The sequence below is a fragment of the Hyla sarda genome, chromosome 5 (genome assembly GCF_029499605.1).
Source record: "Hyla sarda isolate aHylSar1 chromosome 5, aHylSar1.hap1, whole genome shotgun sequence".
Taxonomy (NCBI): domain Eukaryota; kingdom Metazoa; phylum Chordata; class Amphibia; order Anura; family Hylidae; genus Hyla; species Hyla sarda.
This window is the reverse complement of record NC_079193.1, coordinates 56,811,538-56,833,873: the sequence shown is the minus strand read 5'-3', so window position 1 is coordinate 56,833,873 and position 22,336 is coordinate 56,811,538. Positions and strand designations below refer to the sequence as shown.

General features: G+C 44.7%; 1 protein-coding gene across 3 annotated transcripts in view; it reads right to left on the bottom strand.

Moving 5' to 3' along the window:
* Positions 1-21,881, bottom strand: part of ESYT2 (extended synaptotagmin 2) — a 172,652-nt gene extending 150,771 nt beyond the window's left edge. The window contains exon 1 of one of the 3 annotated variants that reach the window (XM_056519550.1): positions 21,343-21,881. In XM_056519550.1, the coding sequence (XP_056375525.1) occupies positions 21,343-21,666 (324 nt within the window). In that variant the 5' untranslated portion in view covers positions 21,667-21,881. The remainder of the gene's footprint in view (positions 1-21,342) is intronic. The other 2 variants (XM_056519553.1, XM_056519552.1) reach the window with 2 other exon arrangements.
* Between the last annotated feature and the right edge of the window lie 455 nt (positions 21,882-22,336).

The following is a 22,336-nucleotide window of genomic DNA, read 5'->3' as shown; positions in this document are numbered from 1 at the left end:
TATTGAAGTCTATGGAGAGGGAGTAAAATTGGGGATCGAGCGATTATCGGTATGGCCGATATTATCGTCCGATAATCACGATTTTGGGCATTATCGGTATCGGCAATTACCTTGCCGATAATGCCCCGCCCCCTGCACCACGATCGCCCCCCCCCCCCGACCCGCCGCGACCGCCCCCCGACCCACCGCGTCGCACTCCCCACCGTAGTGCTGGGCGGTATACCGGTATGGATTTTTGCCCATACAGCTATACCGGTCGGGCCCCTCCCCCACCCTCCGAGTCAATAAAAAAAATTAAAATAAATAAACTTACTCGTAATGGGAGTGGTCCAGGCCATCCTTCCTTCCTGTAGTGTCCGGCGCCATTCCGGATGGAGGGTGCACCGGTCCGGGCTGTCTTTCTTCTCCGGGGGTCATCTTCTCCACTCCGGGCAGGCTCCGGCCAAGTACGCTGCATAGACGCCGCTACGCCGTGACGTCAGGTGCGTCGCTGCGCACGGGCGTCACTGTGCAGCGGCGTCTATGCAGCGTACTTGGCCGGAGCCTGCCCGGAGTGGAGAAGATGACCCCCGGAGAAGAAAGACAGCCCGGACCGGTTCACCCTCCACCCGGAACGGCCCGGACACTACAGGAAGGAAGGGTGGATGGCCCGGACCACACTGACAGGTAGGGGGAGAGAAGCGGGTGGCGGCTGCTGGCTATGGCACCGCAAAAGCCACTGCAGTGCATTGATTTAAATCAATGCTCTGCAGCGGTGTCGAGGGGGGATAAATAGCCGATAACTTATACCGGAATATCGGTATAAGTTATCGTCTATCGGCCCTAACCTCCACAGATTATCGGTATTGGCCCTAAAAAAACTATATCGATCGATCGCTAATTAAAATACAGATGCATCTCTAGTTTATGTACCTGCCTAGAAAACAGGTCACCCTTATTAAAGGAGTTATGTGGTGAAAAATAACATATAAGTTGATAAGTTATAGATCACGGGGGGGTCTGAGCACTGGGACCTCCCGAAATCTCCTGAACAGGCCCCGGCAGTCTGCTGGAAGGGAGCATGCCGACCCCGAACGGAGCGCCGGCCGACACGCCCATGGCTTCCTGTGGGGGTCAGAATGGTCACTTCCGGCAGACTGCCAGGGCCCTGTTTGGATAGGGGATAAGTTATATTTTGCGGCACTACTCCAACTGTACGGAAAGACGGAGGCACTGAAGCAACACGCACGACATACCGATGAGATTTTACTTCTACTATAATTTTTCGGTTTTGGATATGTATTATCCATGTGGTCAAGTGACACAGCATTATGTTTTGGTGACTACCTATCACTTGTGCCGGGGTTTCCTCACTCGTATCTGTATGTGTAATATGTTCAGAACAGCTTGTAAATCCCGTGAAACAAGAACCACAAGATCAGGAGAAAACTGCGTTTGCCAACTTGTAACCTAGCAACAATTCACATGGATGACGCTTTCACCCGAGTGTACTTGGAGTTTATATTCGAGAAAAGAAAAAAACATGATAAACACTGCACTTTTTTTACTAGAGGGGTTTTTCAGCAAATGCTAAATTGTAATAGCAGCAAGAACAGTAATAATTATAATAAATATCGTCATCATTACATTTTCAATTTAAAAACGTACAGTGGTCCCTCAAGTTACAATATTAATTGGTTCCGGGACGACCATTGTATGTTGAAACCATTGTATCTTGAAACCATTGTATGTTGAGACCAGAACTCTATGGAAACCTGGTAATTGGTTCTAAAGGCACCAAAATGTCATCCAAAAATATAGGAAAAAGTGAGGATTAAAGAAAAATAAGTAGATAACTAATATAGATAAAGCAAGTCCTTACATCTGCTGGGATCTGTAAATCACTGTCTGACTGTGTTTCCCAAGCAGGGAGCCTCCAGCTGTTGCAAAACTACAACTCCCAGCATGCCCGGACAGCCGAAGGCTGTCCGGGCATGCTGGGAGTTGTAGTTTTGCAACCGCTGAGGGCACCCTGCTTGGGAAACACTGGTCTATGTAGAGGACAGGAGCTTCTTCGGGGTCCTGTACAGTACACACAATGTCCTAAAAAAAAAAGTAACATGGAGTCGCCCTCACCTGGTGTCCAAAGGAGCAGCTAACCCTGGTACAGGTAAAGTGTACAGAACATGTAATACCTCCCTGTACTGTAGGGGGTGCTACCAGACACCAGTCAGTGCATACACTTCAGTAATACAGAAGATATAGTACCACCCTGTACTGTAGGGGGGGCTACCAGACACCAGTCAGTGCATACACTTCAGTAATACAGGTAAAGAGTACAGAACATGTAATACCTCCATGTACAGTAGGGGGCGCTTCCAGACATCAGTCAGTGCATACACTTCAGTAATACAGGTAAAGAGTACAGAACATGTAATACCTCCCGGTACTGTAGGGGGCGCTACCAGACACCAGTCAGTGCATACACTTCAGTAATACAGGTAAAGAGTAGTACAGAAGATATAGTACCACCCTGTTCTGTAGGGGGGGCTACCAGACACCAGTCAGTGCATACACTTCAGTAATACAGGTTAAGAGTACAGAACATGTAATACCTCCCTGTACTGTAGGGGGCGCTACCAGACATCAGTCAGTGCATACACTTCAGTAATACAGGTAAAGAGTACAGAACATGTAATACCTCCCGGTACTGTAGGGGGCGCTACCAGACACCAGTCAGTGCATACACTTCAGTAATACAGGTAAAGAGTAGTACAGAAGATATAGTACCACCCTGTTCTGTAGGGGGGGCTACCAGACACCAGTCAGTGCATACACTTCAGTAATACAGGTAAAGAGTACAGAACATGTAATACCTCCCTGTACTATAGGGGGCGCTACCAGACATCAGTCAGTGCATGCACTTCAGTAATACAGGGGTTTTACCAGTGAATGCCCATTCTGATTGGTCACATCTTTCAGCCATTCACACGTTTCACAGATCTGGACTGTCTGTACATTGTATGTTGAGTCTGGTTTCAACTTACAATGGTCCAGAAAAGATCATTGTATGTTGAAACTATTGTATGTTGAGGCCATTGTAAGTTGAGGGATCACTGTAATACCCAATCTAAATAAGAATCCACAGGTTTCTATTAATCACAACACAATTTATCTAATGTGGGATAAGGCTGCCTGGCCCCTGATACACCCAAAAATAATGGGCGACAGATTGGATTTCTGTTGTCATTAAAATTATTTTGACTTCATTAGATGTGGGCACGGGCGCATGGATGAGCAGCGAGGCGGTGGAGCGCAGCTAAGTAAGCAGAAAAGGAGGAAAGCTCAGCACTACACGGGCTCCGCTATGCTGCACTTACACAACTCTGCAATATCCTGCTACTGCACCAAATGGATTTCCTGCTCCTAGGAAGGAGAGAAGTGATGACTTGGTGATGAAGGGCGCACTTATCAGGACAGGCTGCTGAGCTTTCTCAGGCAGACATTTTATTTTTTTTTTTTAAATGCTCGGTATGTATAAGGACAAATATGACGAAAACCAGAAGACGCATAATATTCCATTAATCTGGCATCCAAAAGTCTAGCACTGGTTTTGTCCCGGGTTCAGATAATACTGTAGTCCTGGTCCAATCACAGGTCTAATAATCTGAACCGAAAGCATCATGGATGGGATAATACGTTCAAACTAACAGATTCTCCTTAAATAAAATAAAAAAACATTTGATGTTGTAGAAAACTCCTACCGAACTACAGATAGAGGCGGGAGAAGTGCACACAAAGCATCCCAGCCCCCACTGAACAAAACTTTTGAAGGCATAGGATGTTTGCGATTAGATCCACATCAGGATGGGACATGCCGCCATATTACGTGTGACAAACTGGCTTTAGACTCGGATTCCACTTACCGTAGTTTTTCTTCCAGCGTTTTTTTCACTGAAAAAAAAAAAACAGTGCAATTTCCTGCATCTGACGTTTTTTTCTGGCGTTTTTGCCAGTTGAAATTGCATTTTTGGCCCCTTTGGCGTTTTTTCCAAAATGTGTTGGGTACCAAAAAAAATTTAAAAAAAGGGATGGGAAAAAATGTATTTAAGGAAATTTCTATTTTTTATAATGAACTTTTAATACATTTTTTATAAAGTGTGTGTTTTTCACTTTTTTTTTTAAAACATTTTTTTAGGTTGTATTACTACTCCCAGCATGGAACAGACTGCTCCATGATGGGAGTAGTAGTACCTGTACTAATAGACATTTCGCCCCGTGTGTCAATCCTGACACGCGATGCGATCGTCCATGATATAGCAGAGATGTGGAGCGGCTCTATACAGCGCTCACATCTCTGCACTATACTCCGGCCAGTGATGTGAATAGAACATCACTCATTCACATCTATTCACATCTCCGGCCGGAGTATAGTGCAGAGATGTGAGCGCTGTATAGAGCCGCTCCACATCTCTGCAATAGATAGGACGATCGCATCGGGTGTCAGGAGTGATACCCGCTGTGATCTGTCCTTAACTGCAGGTACTACTACTCCCATCATGGAGCACACTCTGCTCCATGTTGGGAGCTGTAGTACCTGCACTAATACACAGATCGCAACGAGTATTTGCGATGTTGCGATCTGTCCATTAATGCAGGTACTACAGCTCCCAGTATTGAGCAGAGGGCGCTCTATATTGGGAGTAGTAGTATGTGCAGTTAAGGAAAGATCACAGCGGATGTCACTCCCGACACCCGCTGCGATCCTCCTGTATAATGTATAGATGCGGACGGCCGCTCTTCTATGGTCCCCTGCACTGCCGTATATATACACAGTCATATTTCCCACAGAGAGTTGTGATTGGCTGGAACTAACTGGCCAATCACATCTCTCTGCGGGAAATATGAACAGGTGTATATATACGGCAGTGCAGGGAACCATAGAAGAGCTGCCGGCTGCATCTATCCATTATACAGCAGGATCGCAATGGGCGATCAGTAAATTAGTACAGGAACTACTACTCCCATCATGGATCAGTGTGTTCCATGCTGGGAGTAGTAGTACTACCTAAAAAATGCATTGAAAAAAAAAAGTGAAAAACACACTACATTTTTATTATTGTCGGCTATATTTTTAGTGCCCTGCCCTGTTTAAAAATTAATAAAAATTTTGTTATAAAAAAGAAATTTCGTTAAATGGGCATTGTCATGAAATAAAAAAAAATGGTATGTTGTAGTACTTAAGTACTACAACATATCTCTAATATACTTTAATTAAAACAGTTCAAAATCATTTTTAAATTCGGCCTCTAGGGGTCGCCCTCCTAGTGGCCGAATGCATTCGGCAGTGACATCACTAGTGAATTTCGACTCATTGAAGCCTGCCAATGAGTCGGAATTCACTCACTGCGGTGCTCGCTCCCGCCTGTCAATCAAACAGGCGGGAGCGAGCGCTGAGAACAGAAGAAGCGTGCATTGGCTCCCCTGCTCCCTGGCCTTGCATGCCGGCCCCGCCTCCCGTCGCTGCTGTCCTGCACGTCGCTGCACTGTCCTGGTATGTCTGGGGGGGTTGGGGGGGGGGGGGGGGTTCAGGTAGCGGGTGTTTGGGTAGCGGGGTTCAGGGGAGGGGTTAGGGGTTCGGGTTGCGCTGCGGCCATGTATTGTTTTTAACACAGGATGCCTCCAGTTTTTCCCCACTACAACTCCCAGCATGCCCCGACAGCCAATAGATGTCAGGGCAAGCTGGGAGTTGTAGTGGTGAAACAGCTGGAGGCACCCTGTGTAGATGACCTAAGGGCGGAAGTCCCCCCCAGCAGGCATCAGTGACGTGGTGCCTGCTGGGGAAGTCTGCCTGGTAGTGAGCACGCTACCAGGCAGACAAAACTGCATTTTTTATATAGTAAAAAAAATAATAATTAGGCAGGGAGGAGGTTAGGGATAGATGGATATAGGCAGGGACAGAGAGGGAAAAAAAGGGATGGTGGGAGCTACACTTTAAACACAATTTTTTCCATCACTACTGTACCTTTTTTTTTTATAAATTCTTTTTCTAATGGTACCCTACGAAATTTAATTAAAAAAAAGGTATCTCCATCACTTTTTTGGATCGCTAAAGACCAAAAGAGAATAAACACCGCCTGAAAAAATGCCAAAGTTAAAACCCACATGGCCTTTTTCTTGGCGTTTTTTCACTCCCATAGACTTTTATGGGAGAAAAACGCCACAATTTCAGGGGGGGGGGGGGGGGAAACACCATAGGCTCAACATGCTTCGATTTAACCGCCAAGGAGCTGAAAAACGCCAAAAGGAAAAAAAATGACAAACTGAAAAACACCAAGTGGTAAATGAATTTTGAATTTCTCATTGATCTACAGCTAACATCTGGCATTTCGGCCAAAAAACACCATGCTGCAGAATTGGCGTTTTTCCCAAAAAAACACAAGTGGAATTTCAGCCTTAAAAAAAATAAAAATAAAACTTTTGACATCTAACTTTCCAGTCTCATTCCTAATATCTGTTGCGATTGCTATTCATAAGCCTGAAAAGTTCACGGCAGCACACGCCTCGCCTCCTGGCTGTCAATGAAAACCAACTTTTATACTGTGTAAGTCTATGCTAGTTTTTCCGAACCATGGTGCCTCCAGCTGTTACAAAACTACAATTCCCAGCATGCCCGAACAGCCTTTGGCGGTTCGGGCATGCTAGGAATTGTAGTTTTGCAACAGCTGGAGGCATCCTGGTCGGGAAACACTGGTCTATGCAGTAAAATGTCGCGCACTTCCCTGACCTAGAACTCGCTTTTGCATCAGGTATCAGGAGTGAGTTCCAATGCGATAAAAACTTTCGACGTGACTGTCTGGGCAACATGTCAAAAGCAGTTTTTTCATATTATAGCAATATAGAGCCCGGCCGGGAGATTACTTGGCTGCTTCTTATTTGTCAGAATTAAGGTCAGTCACAGCGACCTCACAGGGTGAATACGATGACAGCACAGGTCACATCTCCTTCCATTATAACTATGAAGGGGTCTTATCTGGAATCTCAATATATTTAGCCACCCCCTCAACAGGCTATTCCCATTTCTTCAATGAGCCACTGCTGGAGTATTAGGGCTCGTTCACACTGCGGAGTTCTGCAGCGGGCACCGCCACGGTCCATCGGTGGTAGGACTGTGTGGAGGTGCGGCATCTCATAGACAGCAATGCAGTCTGGCAGAATTAAGCTCAAAGGATCTTGGGTGGACGCCTGTTCCGCCGCCGGAATTCTGCAGTATGCACAAAGTAGCAGAATCCCATTAAAAACATTGGGACCCTGCTGTCCGCAGTGTGAATGAGCCCCTTCCCTGTGTGGTTCTTCACCAGGCTGACATCTCTGGTAGAGATGAGCGAACTTACTGTAAATTCGATTAGTAACGAACTTCTCGGCTCGGCAGTTGACTTTTCCTGCATAAATTAGTTCAGCTTTCCGGTGCTCCGGTGGGCTGGAGACTCTTTCCTAGGACTGTATCTACCTTTTCCAGCCACCGGAGCACCTGAAGGCTGAACTAATTTACGCAGGAAAAGTCATCAACTGCCGAGCCGAGAAGTTCGTGACGAATCGAATTTACTGTAAGTTCGCTCATCTCTAATCTCTGGTATTGGGGCAAAGGTAAAGAAATGTATGTACAGTTTTTGTATGCAACAGTGGACCCCATACGTGTCCAATTCAGTATTTATAGAGAAACTAAACTGTGCATGCCGCCTTACAAAAAACTTTATACATATGGCCGGACAGTATAGACTTCTATAGGTGCAGTATAATGGCTCTGTATACCTTGGAACTCCTATGGAGCCAAAATATAGCCAGGTGCATGAGGTAATATCTGAAGGACCCTTTGCTGTAAATAAGGGGTCTTTTCCCGATCCTTTTTGTATACTTTTTTTTACTAATGAAACACAAGGGGGGAGATTTATCAAAACCTGTCCAGAGGTAAAGTTGACCAGTTGCCCATAGCAACCAATCAGATTGCTGCTTTCATTTTTCACAGGCCTTTTCAAAACTGAAAGAAGCAATCTGATTGGTTGCTATGGGCAACTCAGCAATTTTTTTCCTCTGGACAGGTTTTGATAAATCTCCCCCAATGTCCTTTTAAAGGGGTACTCCGGTGGGGAAAAAAAAAAATTCAGATCAACTGGTGCCAGAAAGTAAAACAGATTTGTACATGACTTCTATTTAAAAATCTTTATCCTTCAAGTACTTATCAGCTGCTGTATGCACCACAGGAAGTTGTGTTTCTTTCTTGATGTCTTTTCAGTCTGAACACAGTGCTCTTTGCTGCCACCTCATTCCATGTCAGGAACTGTCCAGAGTAGAAGCAAATCTCCATAGCAAACCTCTCCTGCTCTGGACAGTTCCTGACTTGGACAGAGGTGTCAGCAGAGAGCACTGTGGTCAGGGAGAAAAGAACAAAAACTTCCAGTGGAGCATACAGCAGCTGAGTAATTTACAAATCAGTTTTAACTTTCTGGCACCAGTTGATCTGAAAAAAAATTGTCTTCCACCGGAGTACCCCTTTAAAAGGACATTGGGGGGAGATTTATCAAAACCTATCCAGTGGAGAAATTGCTGAGTTGCCCATAGCAACCAATCAGATCGCTTCTTTCAGTTTTAAAAAGGCCTCTGAAAAATGAAAGAAGCGATCTGATTGGTTGCTATGGGCAACTCAGCAACTTTTCCTCTGGACAGGTTTTGATAAATCTTTATACAAAAGCACTGGCTGCACAGGTTTCACTGTATACATTTATCTCTGCTGTCACCAAACAAGATACATGATAATTGAGGGGGGGTCAGAGTAGTATCAGGGGTTAGGATACACTAGTGCAGTGTTTCCCAACCAGGGTGCCTCCAGCTGTTGCAAAACTACAACTTCCAGCATGCCCGGACAGCCGAAGGCTGTCCGGGCATGCTGGGAGTTGTAGTTTTGTAACAGCTGTAGGCAGACTGATTGGAAAACACTGCACTAGTGTTTTCCAAGCAACGTGCCTCCAGCTGTTGCCAAATTAACAACTCCCAATATGCTCAGACAGCCAAAGGCTGAGTTTGGTAACAGCTGGAGGTACATTGGTAGGGAAATACTGCAGTACACCATCCTTTCTGATGGGGATAATGCCCAGTTAGCGATCATAGATGGCTATCTAGAGTGAATGGCAGGCATACCTGGGCAGCAGCCAAACAGGAACTCCTCACCCTGCTGCCAATGGAGTTCTCTCCTACAGCAGGTCACACCCCGTCACTAGGTATTCAGTCAGTAATCCTCAGCCCCATAGGAGACTGGTACAATAGGTAAACACAGGAGCAGAGATCAAGGGCGTGAGTCACGCCATTCTACGGTTGCAGGCCTATACAGACATTCCCTCCGGTTACTTCTATTATTAGAATAGCTCCCTTAGCAAGAAGGAACAGGCCGATAACAGGGGAGCGGCGGGAAACCCTATTCCTCATGGTTCTTCTGTCTTACAACTGCCCAAATCTAAAGCTTCAACATTTGAATACAGGTCCCCGAGATCTCTGCTGCTCTTTGGATCTAAGGCTAGGTTCACACTACGGAATTTCCACCTGCAATTCCGCTTTGAAATTGCAGGCAGAAATTACGCTTACTAAAATGTATAGTGTAGGGAATGGGTTTCCTTTCACAAATTCACACTTCGGAATTTGTGAAGCGGAATTTGTGAACGGAAAATCCGCTTGGAAATTTCCGCCTGAAGAATGGCGTTGCTCTTTCTTCAGGCGGAAATACTCGCAAAACACATTGCAGTCTATTGGAGACTACAGCTGTCCTAACACCTATTCATGCTGCCTGCAGTTTGTGCGGCATAAAACAGGTGACAGGAGCCCTTTAAAAGAGTTCTCTAGTGAAAAATAAATGTATATCCTATCATAAGGGATAAGTCGGGTGGTTGCGAATGGCTGGAGTCACATGTTTTGCTATACACATTTATTACCCTTGTGTGTATTGGGACTAAACAAAAAAAGGGAGGGGAAAAAAAGCAAATTGGACATAATGTCACACCAAAAATGGAATGAGGCCTACAAAGAAAAAAACACAGTACCTACAGTGAAATACGGTGGAGGTTCAATGATGTTTTGGGGTTTGTTTTGCTGCCTCTGGCACTGGGTGCCTTGAATGTGTGCAAGACATCATGAAATCTGAGGATTACCAATGGATTTTGGGTCGCACTGTACAGCCCAGTGTCAGAAAGCTGGGTTTGCGTCCGATATCTTGGGTCTTCCAGCAGGACAATGACTCTAAACATACGTCAAAAAGCCCCCAGAAATGGATGGCAACAAAGCGCTGGAGAGTTCTGAAGTGTCAGCAATGAGTGCAGATGTAAATCCCATTGAACACCTGTGGAGAGATCTTAAAATTGCTGTTTGGAAAAGGCGCCTTCCAATAAGAGAGACCTAGAGAAGTTTGCAAAGGACGAGTGGTCCAACATTCCGGCTGAGAGGTGTAAGAAGCTTATTGATGGTTATGGGAAGCCACTGATTTCAGTTATTTTTTCCAAAGGGTGTGCAACCAAATATTAAAGGGGTTGTCCGATGCTTACACATCTTATCCCCTATCCAAAGGATAGGGGATAAGATGCCTGATCACTGGAGTCCCGCAGCTGGGGACGCCCGTGATTATGCACGCGGCACCTCGTTTGTAATCAGTCCCCCTCCCGTAGGCTTGAATTGAGGGGCAGAGCGTGACGTCACACCGGGGCGGGGGCGTGACGTCACACGCTGCTGGCCCTGTGGTCGACCGTAATCAGACCCGGAGTGAACACGCTCCAGGGACTGATTACAAACGGGGTGCCGCGTGCATGATCACGGACGTCCCCAGCGGCAGGACTCCCGCGATCAGGCATCGTATCCCCTATCCTTTGGATAGGGGATAAGATGTGTAAGCACCGGAGAACCCCTTTAAGTTAAGGGTGCCAATAATTTTGTCCAGGCCATTTTTGGAGTTTGGGGTGACATTATTTCCAATTTGCTTTTTTCCTCCCTTTTTTGGTTTAGTTCCAATACACACAAAGGGAATAAACGTGTATAGCAAAACATGTGTTACTGCAATCCTTTTCTGTGAGAAATCCTTCATTTTCTAGAAAAATGTCAGGGGTGGCAACATTTATGGCCATGACTGTATAACATAGCCCCTATCCTTTGGATAGGGGATAAGTTATTTTTCACTGCTTTCACTGCACTACTCCTTTAGGTGAACAAGATTATACAGAATCTCATCTACATGCAGCCTACAACTGCTGGGATCAGATTTTGGGCCAATGGCGGCAGTAACTCTCTAGATGCCACACTCAATAACGGTACAGAGAGGGTGATTTGACAAGTGCCACACCTGTCAAAAGCTCCATTCGGCGACCTCACAACGCAATTGCGGGGTGTTGATCAGTTACTATGGCTGCCGGAGTCCTTCTGAAAGGTCTCCGTGTCTGCCATAGGCAAAGTGTACTACTGGGGCACTAGTAAGAGTTCCAGTACGTAGTATGTTCACACTAAGGAATTTCCGAGAGAAATTCTGTTTGAAAATTCTGATGCAGCAGAGTCCCATTGCTGTCAATGGGATTCTGCTATACAGCGGACAGCACTGAGTTTCTTTCAGCAGGATACGTTGCCTTCTATGGGGACCACCAATGTTTAGTATGGTCTGTTTAGCAGCAATAACGGGATAATATCAGGATGGGAGAGAACGGCCATGTGAACCTAATCCAAACAGTGTAGGGGAGATTTATCGAAACCTGTGCATAGCAAAAGTTGCTGAGTTGCCCATAGCAACCAATCAGATCGCTTCTTTCATTTTAGGGTGCATTCACACCACGCTTTTGCAATACAGTTCCCGTATCAGGTTTTTGACGAAAAACGGATTCCTCAAAACCTGACTAAACTGTATGAAAACGTGTGTACAAATTTCAACCCGTATACAGTTAAAAACCGTATAAGGTTTGAAAAATTATGTCCAGTTGCATCTGTTTAAGAAAAAAAACATAGAAGTTTTTAACTTTTCACTCCAATTTGAATAAAGTTTCACTTGTTTGATTGAAATTCCAAGAAAAAAAAAACTGCGCAAAGTCAAAAACCGTATGGTGAAAGCCGGATGGAACCGTATGCAGGGATGTGGAAATCCTATAGCCCGACGCCCGGGACTAGTAGTTTTGGGCGTCGGGCAGGTGAATTGTTTATAGATTTAGCCCTGTATCGGGCGAGCAGGGACAGACAGACGTCCCCCTTATTTTTCTTTAATGCCGGTGTGAGGCGCAGGAGCCGATGGAAGTCTCCACCTCACACCAGCGCTCAGAGTGTATGGAGGGGGCGGCGGCCTCCAGCTGACTGCAGAGCCCCCTTATCTCCCCTCCCGGAGGATGCAGCTCTACACAAGAAGACACAGCAGGGTGAGAGAAAGGATGTAGACAGCTCCATCCCCCACACACAGCTCTACCCCTCCCCCTCCCCTGCTCTGTCTAGACAGGACCTAATCCACCACGGGGAGGTTGCTAGTTTGCACGGGGAAAACACAGAGCAGGGGGGGGGGGGGGAGGACGGAAATCTCACCTCACACCGGCCGGGACTGGCTCAGGTGAGGAGACCGAGAATACAGGCGGCGACAGGAAGGGTGATTGTATATGTATGGTGTGAGTGTATGTGTGATGTGTGTATGTAATGTATGATGGGGGAGGATGGTGTATGTCAGTGTTTCCCGACCAGGGTGCATCCAGCTGTTGCAAAACTACAACTCCCAGCATGCCCTGGGCATGCTGGGAGTTGTAGTTTTGCAACAGCTGGAGGCACCCTGGTTGGGAAACACTGGTGGATATGTATGGTGTGAGTGTATGTGTGTATGATGTCTATGTGTGATGTGTATGTAATGTATGTGTGTATGATGTCTATGTGTGATGTGTATGTAATGTATGTGTGTATGATGTCTATGTGTGATGTGTATGTAATGTATGTATGTATGATGTCTGTCTGTGTGTGATGTGTATGTAATGTATGATGTGTGTATAATGTCTAAGTGTGATGTGTATGTAATGTATAATGTGTGTATGATGTCTATGTGTGATGTGTATGTAATGTATGATGTGTGTATGATGTCTAAGTGTGATGTGTATGTAATGTATAATGTGTGTATGATGTCTGTGTGAGGTGTATGTAATGTATAATGTGTGTATGATGTCTGTCTATGTTTGATGTGTCTGTAATGTATAATGTGTGTATGATGTCTGTCTATGTGTGATGTGTATGTAATGTATGATGTGTGTATGATGTCTGTCTATGTGTGATGTGTCTGTAATGTATGATGTGTGTATGATGTCTATGTGTGATGTGTATGTAATGTATGTATGTATGTATGTATGATGTCTGTCTGTGTGTGATGTGTATGTAATGTATGATGTGTGTATAATGTCTATGTGTGATGTGTATGTAATGTATAATGTGTGTATAATGTCTAAGTGTGATGTGTATGTAATGTATAATGTGTGTATGATGTCTATGTGTGATGTGTATGTAATGTATAATGTGTGTATGATGTCTATGTGTGATGTGTATGTAATGTATAATGTGTGTATGATGTCTGTGTGATGTGTCTGTAATGTATAATGTGTGTATGATGTCTGTCTGTGTGTGATGTGTATGTAATGTATAATGTGTGTATGATGTCTGTCTGTGTGTGATGTGTATGTAATGTATAATGTGTGTATGATGTCTGTGTGTGATGTGTATGTAATGTATGATGTGTGTATAATGTCTGCGTGTGATGTGTATGTAATGTATAATGTGTGTATGATGTCTATGTGTGATGTGTATGTAATGTATAATGTGTGTATGATGTCTGTCTGTGTGTGATGTGTATGTAATGTATAATGTGTGTATGATGTCTGTGTGTGATGTGTATGTAATGTATGATGTGTGTATGATGTCTATGTGTGATGTGTGTATGATGTCTGTGTATGATGTGTATGTAATGTATGATGTGTGTATGATGTCTGTCTGTGTGTGATGTGTATGTAATGTATGATGTGTGTATAATGTCTAAGTGTGATGTGTATGTAATGTATAATGTGTGTATGATGTCTATGTGTGATGTGTATGTAATGTATGATGTGTGTATGATGTCTGTCTATGTGTGATGTGTCTGTAATGTATGATGTGTGTATGATGTCTATGTGTGATGTGTATGTAATGTATGTATGTATGTATGATGTCTGTCTGTGTGTGATGTGTATGTAATGTATGATGTGTGTATAATGTCTATGTGTGATGTGTATGTAATGTATAATGTGTGTATAATGTCTAAGTGTGATGTGTATGTAATGTATAATGTGTGTATGATGTCTATGTGTGATGTGTATGTAATGTATAATGTGTGTATGATGTCTATGTGTGATGTGTATGTAATGTATAATGTGTGTATGATGTCTGTGTGATGTGTATGTAATGTATAATGTGTGTATGATGTCTGTGTGATGTGTCTGTAATGTATGATGTGTGTATAATGTCTAAGTGTGATGTGTATGTAATGTATAATGTGTGTATAATGTCTAAGTGTGATGTGTATGTAATGTATAATGTGTGTATGATGTCTATGTGTGATGTGTATGTAATGTATAATGTGTGTATGATGTCTGTGTGATGTGTCTGTAATGTATAATGTGTGTATGATGTCTGTCTGTGTGTGATGTGTATGTAATGTATAATGTGTGTATGATGTCTGTCTGTGTGTGATGTGTATGTAATGTATAATGTGTGTATGATGTCTGTGTGTGATGTGTATGTAATGTATGATGTGTGTATAATGTCTGCGTGTGATGTGTATGTAATGTATAATGTGTGTATGATGTCTATGTGTGATGTGTATGTAATGTATAATGTGTGTATGATGTCTGTCTGTGTGTGATGTGTATGTAATGTATAATGTGTGTATGATGTCTGTGTGTGATGTGTATGTAATGTATGATGTGTGTATGATGTCTGTGTGTGATGTGTATGTAATGTATGATGTGTGTATGATGTCTGTCTGTGTGTGATGTGTATGTAATGTATAATGTGTGTATGATGTCTAAGTGTGATGTGTATGTAATGTATGTATGTATGATGTCTGTCTGTGTGTGATGTGTATGTAATGTATGATGTGTGTATGATGTCTAAGTGTGATGTGTATGTAATGTATGATGTGTGTATGATGTCTGTGTGATGTGTATGTAATGTATAATGTGTGTATGATGTCTATGTGTGATGTGTATGTAATGTATGTATGATGTCTGTCTGTGTGTGATGTGTATGTAATGTATGATGTGTGTATAATGTCTAAGTGTGTTGTGTATGTAATGTATAATGTGTGTATGATGTCTGGGTGATGTGTATGTAATGTATAATGTGTGTATGATGTCTATGTGTGATGTGTATGTAATGTATAATGTGTGTATGATGTCTGTGTGATGTGTCTGTAATGTATAATGTGTGTATGATGTCTAAGTGTCATGTGTATGTGATGTATGATGTGGGGGGGGGCAGTGGCAGGTGTATGTATGATGTGTGCATATTTATGGTGTATATGTATGGTGTGAGTGTATGTGTGTATGTAATGTATGATGTGGGGGGGGCAGTGGCAGGTGTATGTATGATGTGTGCATATTTATGGTGTATATGTATGGTGTGAGTGTATGTGTATATGTAATGTATGATGTTGGGGGGGGGCAGTGGCTGGTGCATGTATGATATGTGTATGCATGAATGTTTTGTATAGGAGCAGACGGGCATTAGGGCAGTTGTGCCATCTAATTTTATTTATTTTTAGTGGCACCCGCACTAAATTGCACCCCCAGAATCCCCCCCCCTTCATACTCACCCGCCAACCAAGAGCCCCACGGATGCAGACAAACACGCCCGAACCAAAACTACAACTCCCAGCATGTTGGACCATAACCTAAACTGTAGAACTATAAAGTGTAACATGCTGGGAGTTGTAGTGTTGGTTCGGGTCAGCTGCAGAGCCATAGGCTGCATCAGGGCATGCTGGGTGTTGTAGTTACTAACTGTAATTCCCAGTATTCCCTGACACAGACTATGGCTCTGCAGCTGACACAAACCAAAACTACAACTCCCAGCATGTTACACAATAACCTTAACTGTCCTACTATACAGAGCATCATGCTGCAACACCCACACAACCATAGGCTGTATCAGGGCATGCTGGGAGTTGTAGTTATCTACTAACTAAATGCAACTTCCAGCATTTTCTGACACAAAATGCAGCACATAAACTGGAGAAGCAGAACCCCTCCCCCCCCCCCCCAGTAACACATAAGTCCCTATTGAGACTGAAAAATAGTGATTAAAATATTTTACAAAGTGCGAATATATGTGAATAAGCCCCTTTCCTAATAAAAGTTTCCAATTGTCTTTAAATAAAAATAATGTACAAAAATAAACATAAGTGGTATCGCTGCATGTGGAAATGTCCAGACTATTAAAATATAATGTTAATTAAACCGTACGGGGAACGGTGGAAATGTAAAAAATAGTCCAGAATTGCTCATTTTTGGTAACTTAAAATTAGAAATTTTTTATAAGGTGATCAAAAAGTTACATCTAGACTTCTCTGGGCTCAGGTGTAAGAGGATCTACAGCTCTCCCGCCGCTAATATCCTGGCATACTGCGATCACCTATTAACCATTAGATCACCGCTGTCAGCAGTGTCTAAAGGATCTTATATCCATCCCTGGTGGTCTAGTGGGGGGGGGATCAGACTATTTTGGTGAAAATTATTTTATCTGCCAGGACAAGTGGATTTTCTTGAGGGACAAGTAGATAGTGTTCCGCTTTAGTCCCTTGGACAAGTAGTTTTTTTTTAAATTTCCACAACCCTGGTATGCACATACAGTTCTGTACGGTTCCCATTGACTCACCTGTTTAAAAAAAAAAAAAATGTATACGGTTTAATACAGTTTTTCACCTTGACCAACAACCGTGGTAGACTACGGTTTTGGGTACAGGAAAAAAAAAACTGACAAAACTGTACAGGATGCAAAACGGACACAACCTGATGCATCTTTTGGCATACGGTTTTCAATGGAGAGGCAATGCATACGGTTTTCAATACGGTTCCGTACGGTTTTCACACTGAAAACGTATACGGGAACTGTACTGCAAAAACGTGGTGTGAATGGAGCCTTACAGAGGCCTTGTTAAAAATGAAAGAAGCGATCCGATTGGTTGTTATGGGTAACTGGGCAGCTTTTCCTCTGCACAGGTTTTGATAAATCTCCCCATGTCTCCAGCTGTTGCAAAACTACAACTCCCAGCATGCCCTGACAGCCTGCGGCTGTCAAGGCATGCTGGGAGTTGTATTTTCACAACAGATTGGGTATAACTGTATGAATTGCTTTATTTATATTTATTTTTCCATTTGAGCATTGCTATTTATACTTTACCGTGTCACTAAAGTGGAATCTCATGACATTTCTTACAAGGCACCAATAAGATCAGACTAGACGTGACATCACCCCTGTCCGGCCCCATCTCCAGCAGGACGAGCCCCCTCAGCCGTATTGACTTACACATGCCCAGCCATACGCAGGGTTAAAGCATGTTGGATGCCACCAGCACATGAAGGCCCTCACAATAGGAATTCCCTGAGCCATCGTCCTGTCATCCCACAAGTGACGGATGTCCGCACATGCTTGCGCCTAAGGAAGTGTTTCCCAACCAGGGTGCCTCCAGCTGTTGCAAAACTACAACTCCCAGCATGCCCGGACAGCCAAAGGCTGTCCGGGCATGCTGGGAGTTGTAGTTTTGCAACAGCTGGAGGCACCCTGGTTGGGAAACACTTGCCTAAGGGGTTACTTAACCCTTACACTGCCAAAAAAGGAAGATGCTGAGCCTCAGGCAAACACTCTGATCCTCCCCGGGCAGGACCTGTATAACTAGTTTATAATATCGAAGAGGTCAGGGATTATTTTGGGCTATCAGAAAAGTTCACGCCGACAAAGTGATCTGCTGCAGAACCTCCCTACAAAGTCAACAAAAAGTGCTGGTTATACCAATAGGGTAAGGTGCCTGCCGCACGGGAGAGGCATGATGTAACGTTCTGCTTCCCATGGGGCACAATGAACACCGGATGGTGCCAGGTAAAGGGGGGGGTGAATCCCCATAAGGGTGCGTGCACACTGAGTAAGTCAAGAGGAATTTACTTGAGTAATTCTTAGAAATCATTAACATCTGCTTTGCCATTGACTTCAATGTCTTTTCCTCTGCACTGTTCACACTGCGTAAATTCCGCTCGCGGATTTCCGTTCCGCTCGAAGAAAGAACACGTTCATTCTTCTGGCGGAATACGCGAGCAGAAGTCCATTGAAGTCAATGGTAAAAAATTGTTTCCGCTTGAAATTGTTTTCGCACGGAATTTGCGCGAAATTTGCGTGGAGATTCCGTACAATAAACAAATAAATAAATAGAAAAGGGACATTCCAATTGGTGGTTGTAGTCAAGCAAAAAAAAAAATAAATACATACAGTTTCCTCCTATATTCCACGCGAAAAAAAAAAATTCTGCGGCTGAATTTTTACACGCGGATTCCTCTCCTATTCCTCAGTGTGAATGCAACCTAACTATGTTCTCTATTATAATTGGGCCCTGCAGCATATGGCAGCCGTCAGCACTGACCGCGAGCACCACATCCTATCCGAATAACTCACAGCCAATATACTTTACTGACAGGATACCCGGGCGAGCAGGAAAAACATGGCAACACCCAAGACCGTGTCCTAGTTGGCATTACTGCAGCAGACCAACCTACAACCCACATCAGTTGGAGAGCCACAAGTGCCAGTTACTAAAGACTACAACCCCCATCAAGCCCGGACAGCTCTAGATCAGTGTTTCAACATGTGGCTCTTCCATGTTTTACAAAAACGGCAATTCCCGTCATGCCCTCACCACCGAAGGCTGTTTATCAGTGTTTCCCAACCTGTGTGCCTCCAGCAGTTGCAAAACTACAACTCCCGGCACGCCCGGACAGCCAAAGGCTGTCCAGGCATGCCGGGAGTTGTAGTTTTGCCACTGCTGGAGGCACACTGGTCGTGAAACACTGCTGTATATTTATGGTACAGCTGTTGTGAAACTATATGTTTGGGAACAGATCTACAGCTTTCACGGCATGATGGGGTTGTCATTTTTCAACAGTCAGTGGTGGGGGCACAATGGGAGTTGTAGTTATGAAAAAGATGTTCATCAGTGTTCCCCAACTAGCGGCTCTACATCTTTTCCAAAACTACAACTCTCATCATGTTGCTCTCCAGCTGTTGTAAAATTACAAGTTGGGGAAAACTGATCTACAAACTTCAGTGGCAAGGGCACAATGGGAGTTGTAGTTGTGTAAGCCAATAGTTGGAGAACACTGATCTACAACGTTCGGCTGTCAGGCAACAATGAGATTCGTAGCTTTACAGCTGTTGCGAAAATACAACTCCCACCAAGTCCCGAAAGGTGAAAGCTGCAGATCAGTGTTCCCTGACTTGTAGTTTTGCAACAGCTGGATAGCCACAAGGTTTCAGCTATAAAGGCATGATGGGAGTTGTAGTTTTGCAACAGCTGGAGAGCTACAATCCCCATCATGCCCTAACAACAAAAAGGCTGTAGATCAGTTTTCCTCCAACTTGTAGTTTTGCAATCGCTGGAGAGCGATAAATTAGGCAACACACTGATCTACAGTCTTGGTCTGCAGGGGCATCATGGGAGTTGTAGTTTTGCAATAGCTGGAACGACATATCTAATATACAGCCTTCTGCTGTAAGGGCATCATGAGGGTTGTAGCTTTCCAACTGTTGCAGAACTACAACTCCCCTCATGCTCTTGTGGTTGTCTAGCTGTTGTGAAACTACAGGGTGGCAGAAAACGTATCCACAGCTTCCAGCACTCAGGACATGATGGGAGTTGCATTTTCACAACAGCTAGAGAGCTACAACTCCCATCATTGCCTGACATTACTGATCTACAACCTCGGGCTGTGAAGTAACAATGAGAGCTGTAGTTTTGTAACAGCTGGATAGCTACAAGCTAGGGTAGAATTTCCCACCTAGAGTGCCTCCGGTTGTTGCAAAATCACAACTCCCAGCATGCCCGGACAGCCGGGAGTTGTAGTTTTGCAACAGCTGGAGACTCATAAGTTGGTACACACTACAGCTTCTGGCAAATAAAAGGGTCACAGGTTGGGTATCAATGAACTAAGCCAGGTAATGATGAGAGTAGTTGTTCTCCAGCTGTTGCAAAACTACAACTCCCGCCATGTCCTAAGAGATGAAGTCTACTGTAGATCAGCGGTCTCCAAACTGTGAACCTCCAGCTGTTGCAAAACTACAACTCCTGCCATGTCCTGAGAGATGAAGTCTACTGTAAATCAGTGGTCTCTAAACCTTGGACCTCCAGCTGTTGCAAAAATACAACTCCCGCCATGTCTTAAAAGATGAAAGCTACTGTAGATCAGTGGTCTCTAAACCTAGGACCTCCAGCTGTTGCAAAACTACAACTCCCTCCATGTCCTGAGAAATGAAGTCTACTGTAGATCAGTGGTCTCTAAACTGTGGACCTCCAGCTGTTGCAAAACTACAACTCCCTCCATGTCCTGAGAAATGAAGTCTACTGTAGATCAGTGGTCTCTAAACTGTGGACCTCCAGCTGTTGCAAAACTACAACTCCCTCCATGTCCTGAGAAATGAAGTCTACTGTAAATCAGTGGTCTCTAAACTGTGAACCTCCAGCTGTTGCAAAACTACAACTCCCTCCATGTCCTGAGCGATGAAGGCTACTATAGATCAATGGTCTCCAAACTGTGGACCTCCAGCTGTTGCAAAACTACAACTCCCACCATGTCCTGAGCGATGAAGTCTACTGTAGATCAGTGGTCTCTAAACTGTGGACCTTCAGCTGTTGCAAAACTACAACTCCCTCCATGTCCAGAGAGATTAAGTCTACTGTAAATCAGTGGTCTCTAAACTGTGGACCTCCAGCTGTAGCAAAACTACAACTCCCTCCATGTCCTGAGCAAAGAAGTCTACTGTAAATCAGTGGTCTCTAAACTGTGGTCCCCCAGCTGTTGCAAAACTACAAATCCCTCCATGTCCTGAGAAATGAAGTCTACTGTAGATCAGTGGTCTCTAAACTGTGGACCTCCAGCTGTTGCAAAACTACAACTTCCAGCATGCGCGGACAGCCGAAGGGTGTCCGGGCATGCTGGGAGTTGTAGTTTCGCAACAACTAGAGGCAACCTAGTTGGAGAGACGATCCCAGCGCATAAAACAATCCGTAGTCGGCTCCGCTGTAGTCGCACTCACCCAAGCGGGCAGGTCGGCGTGGCTGATGCTGTGCTTCACCGCCTTCTCCTCGTTCTCCAGGAATGCCAGCGCCCGGTGTAGTCGGGAGCTCTTCCCCCCTTTATTCTTCCTGAACCACATAAGGCAGAGCAGGGCGATGAGCAGCCAGCTGAAGCTTAACCCCAGGTATCCCAGCACGTACACCGGGAAGATCAGCACGAAAGTCTTGGCAAACTGATAGAAGAGTCCGACGAAATCCACACTGATCATCCCCGGCTCCTCGGGGGGCACGGGGGGTGGCACTGCCGCGGGGCTCCCGCTCCCCTCCTGGACGCCCTCTGCCATCCTATGCCCGGATCACACGCGCTGTAGTCGGTACTGGTCGCTGTCCTCCCGCTCCGCCACCATCAGTAGCCGCTGCAGCCGCCCACCCTGCACCCTCCGCTGGCTTCCTCTGCTGAGCTGTCCCCGACTAGTGCCATGCACGTCTACTGCAGACCTGGCTCCGCCCCTCCAGCCCTCCCCGGACACGCCCACATGCCAGCCACAGCTACAGGATGTGTGCGGTGGAGTTGTTTAGGTTTTTTTTTTTTTTTTTTTCCCATCGAACAACTTTATTTAAACAGGAGCAACAACTGACCCTAAACTGTTAGAGCAGTGTTTTTTTTTTGTGTTGACCAGTTGCCCATAGCAACCAATCATATTGCTTCTTTCATTTTTCAGAGGCCTGGTTAAAAATGAAAGAAGCAATGTGATTGGTTGCTATGGGCTACTGGTCAACTTTTCCTCTGCACAGGTTTTGATACACCTTGCCTCCAGCTGTTGCAAAACTACAACTCCCAGCATGCCCGGACAGCCTTTGGCTGTCCGGGCATGCTGGGAGTTGTAGTTTTGCAACAGCTGGAGAAACACTGTTTTGGAAACACCTGTAAAGAGGAAGAGCGGTGCCGTTGCCCATAGCAACCAATCAGATTGCTTCTTTCATTTTTAAAGGCCATTAATAAAATGAAAGAAG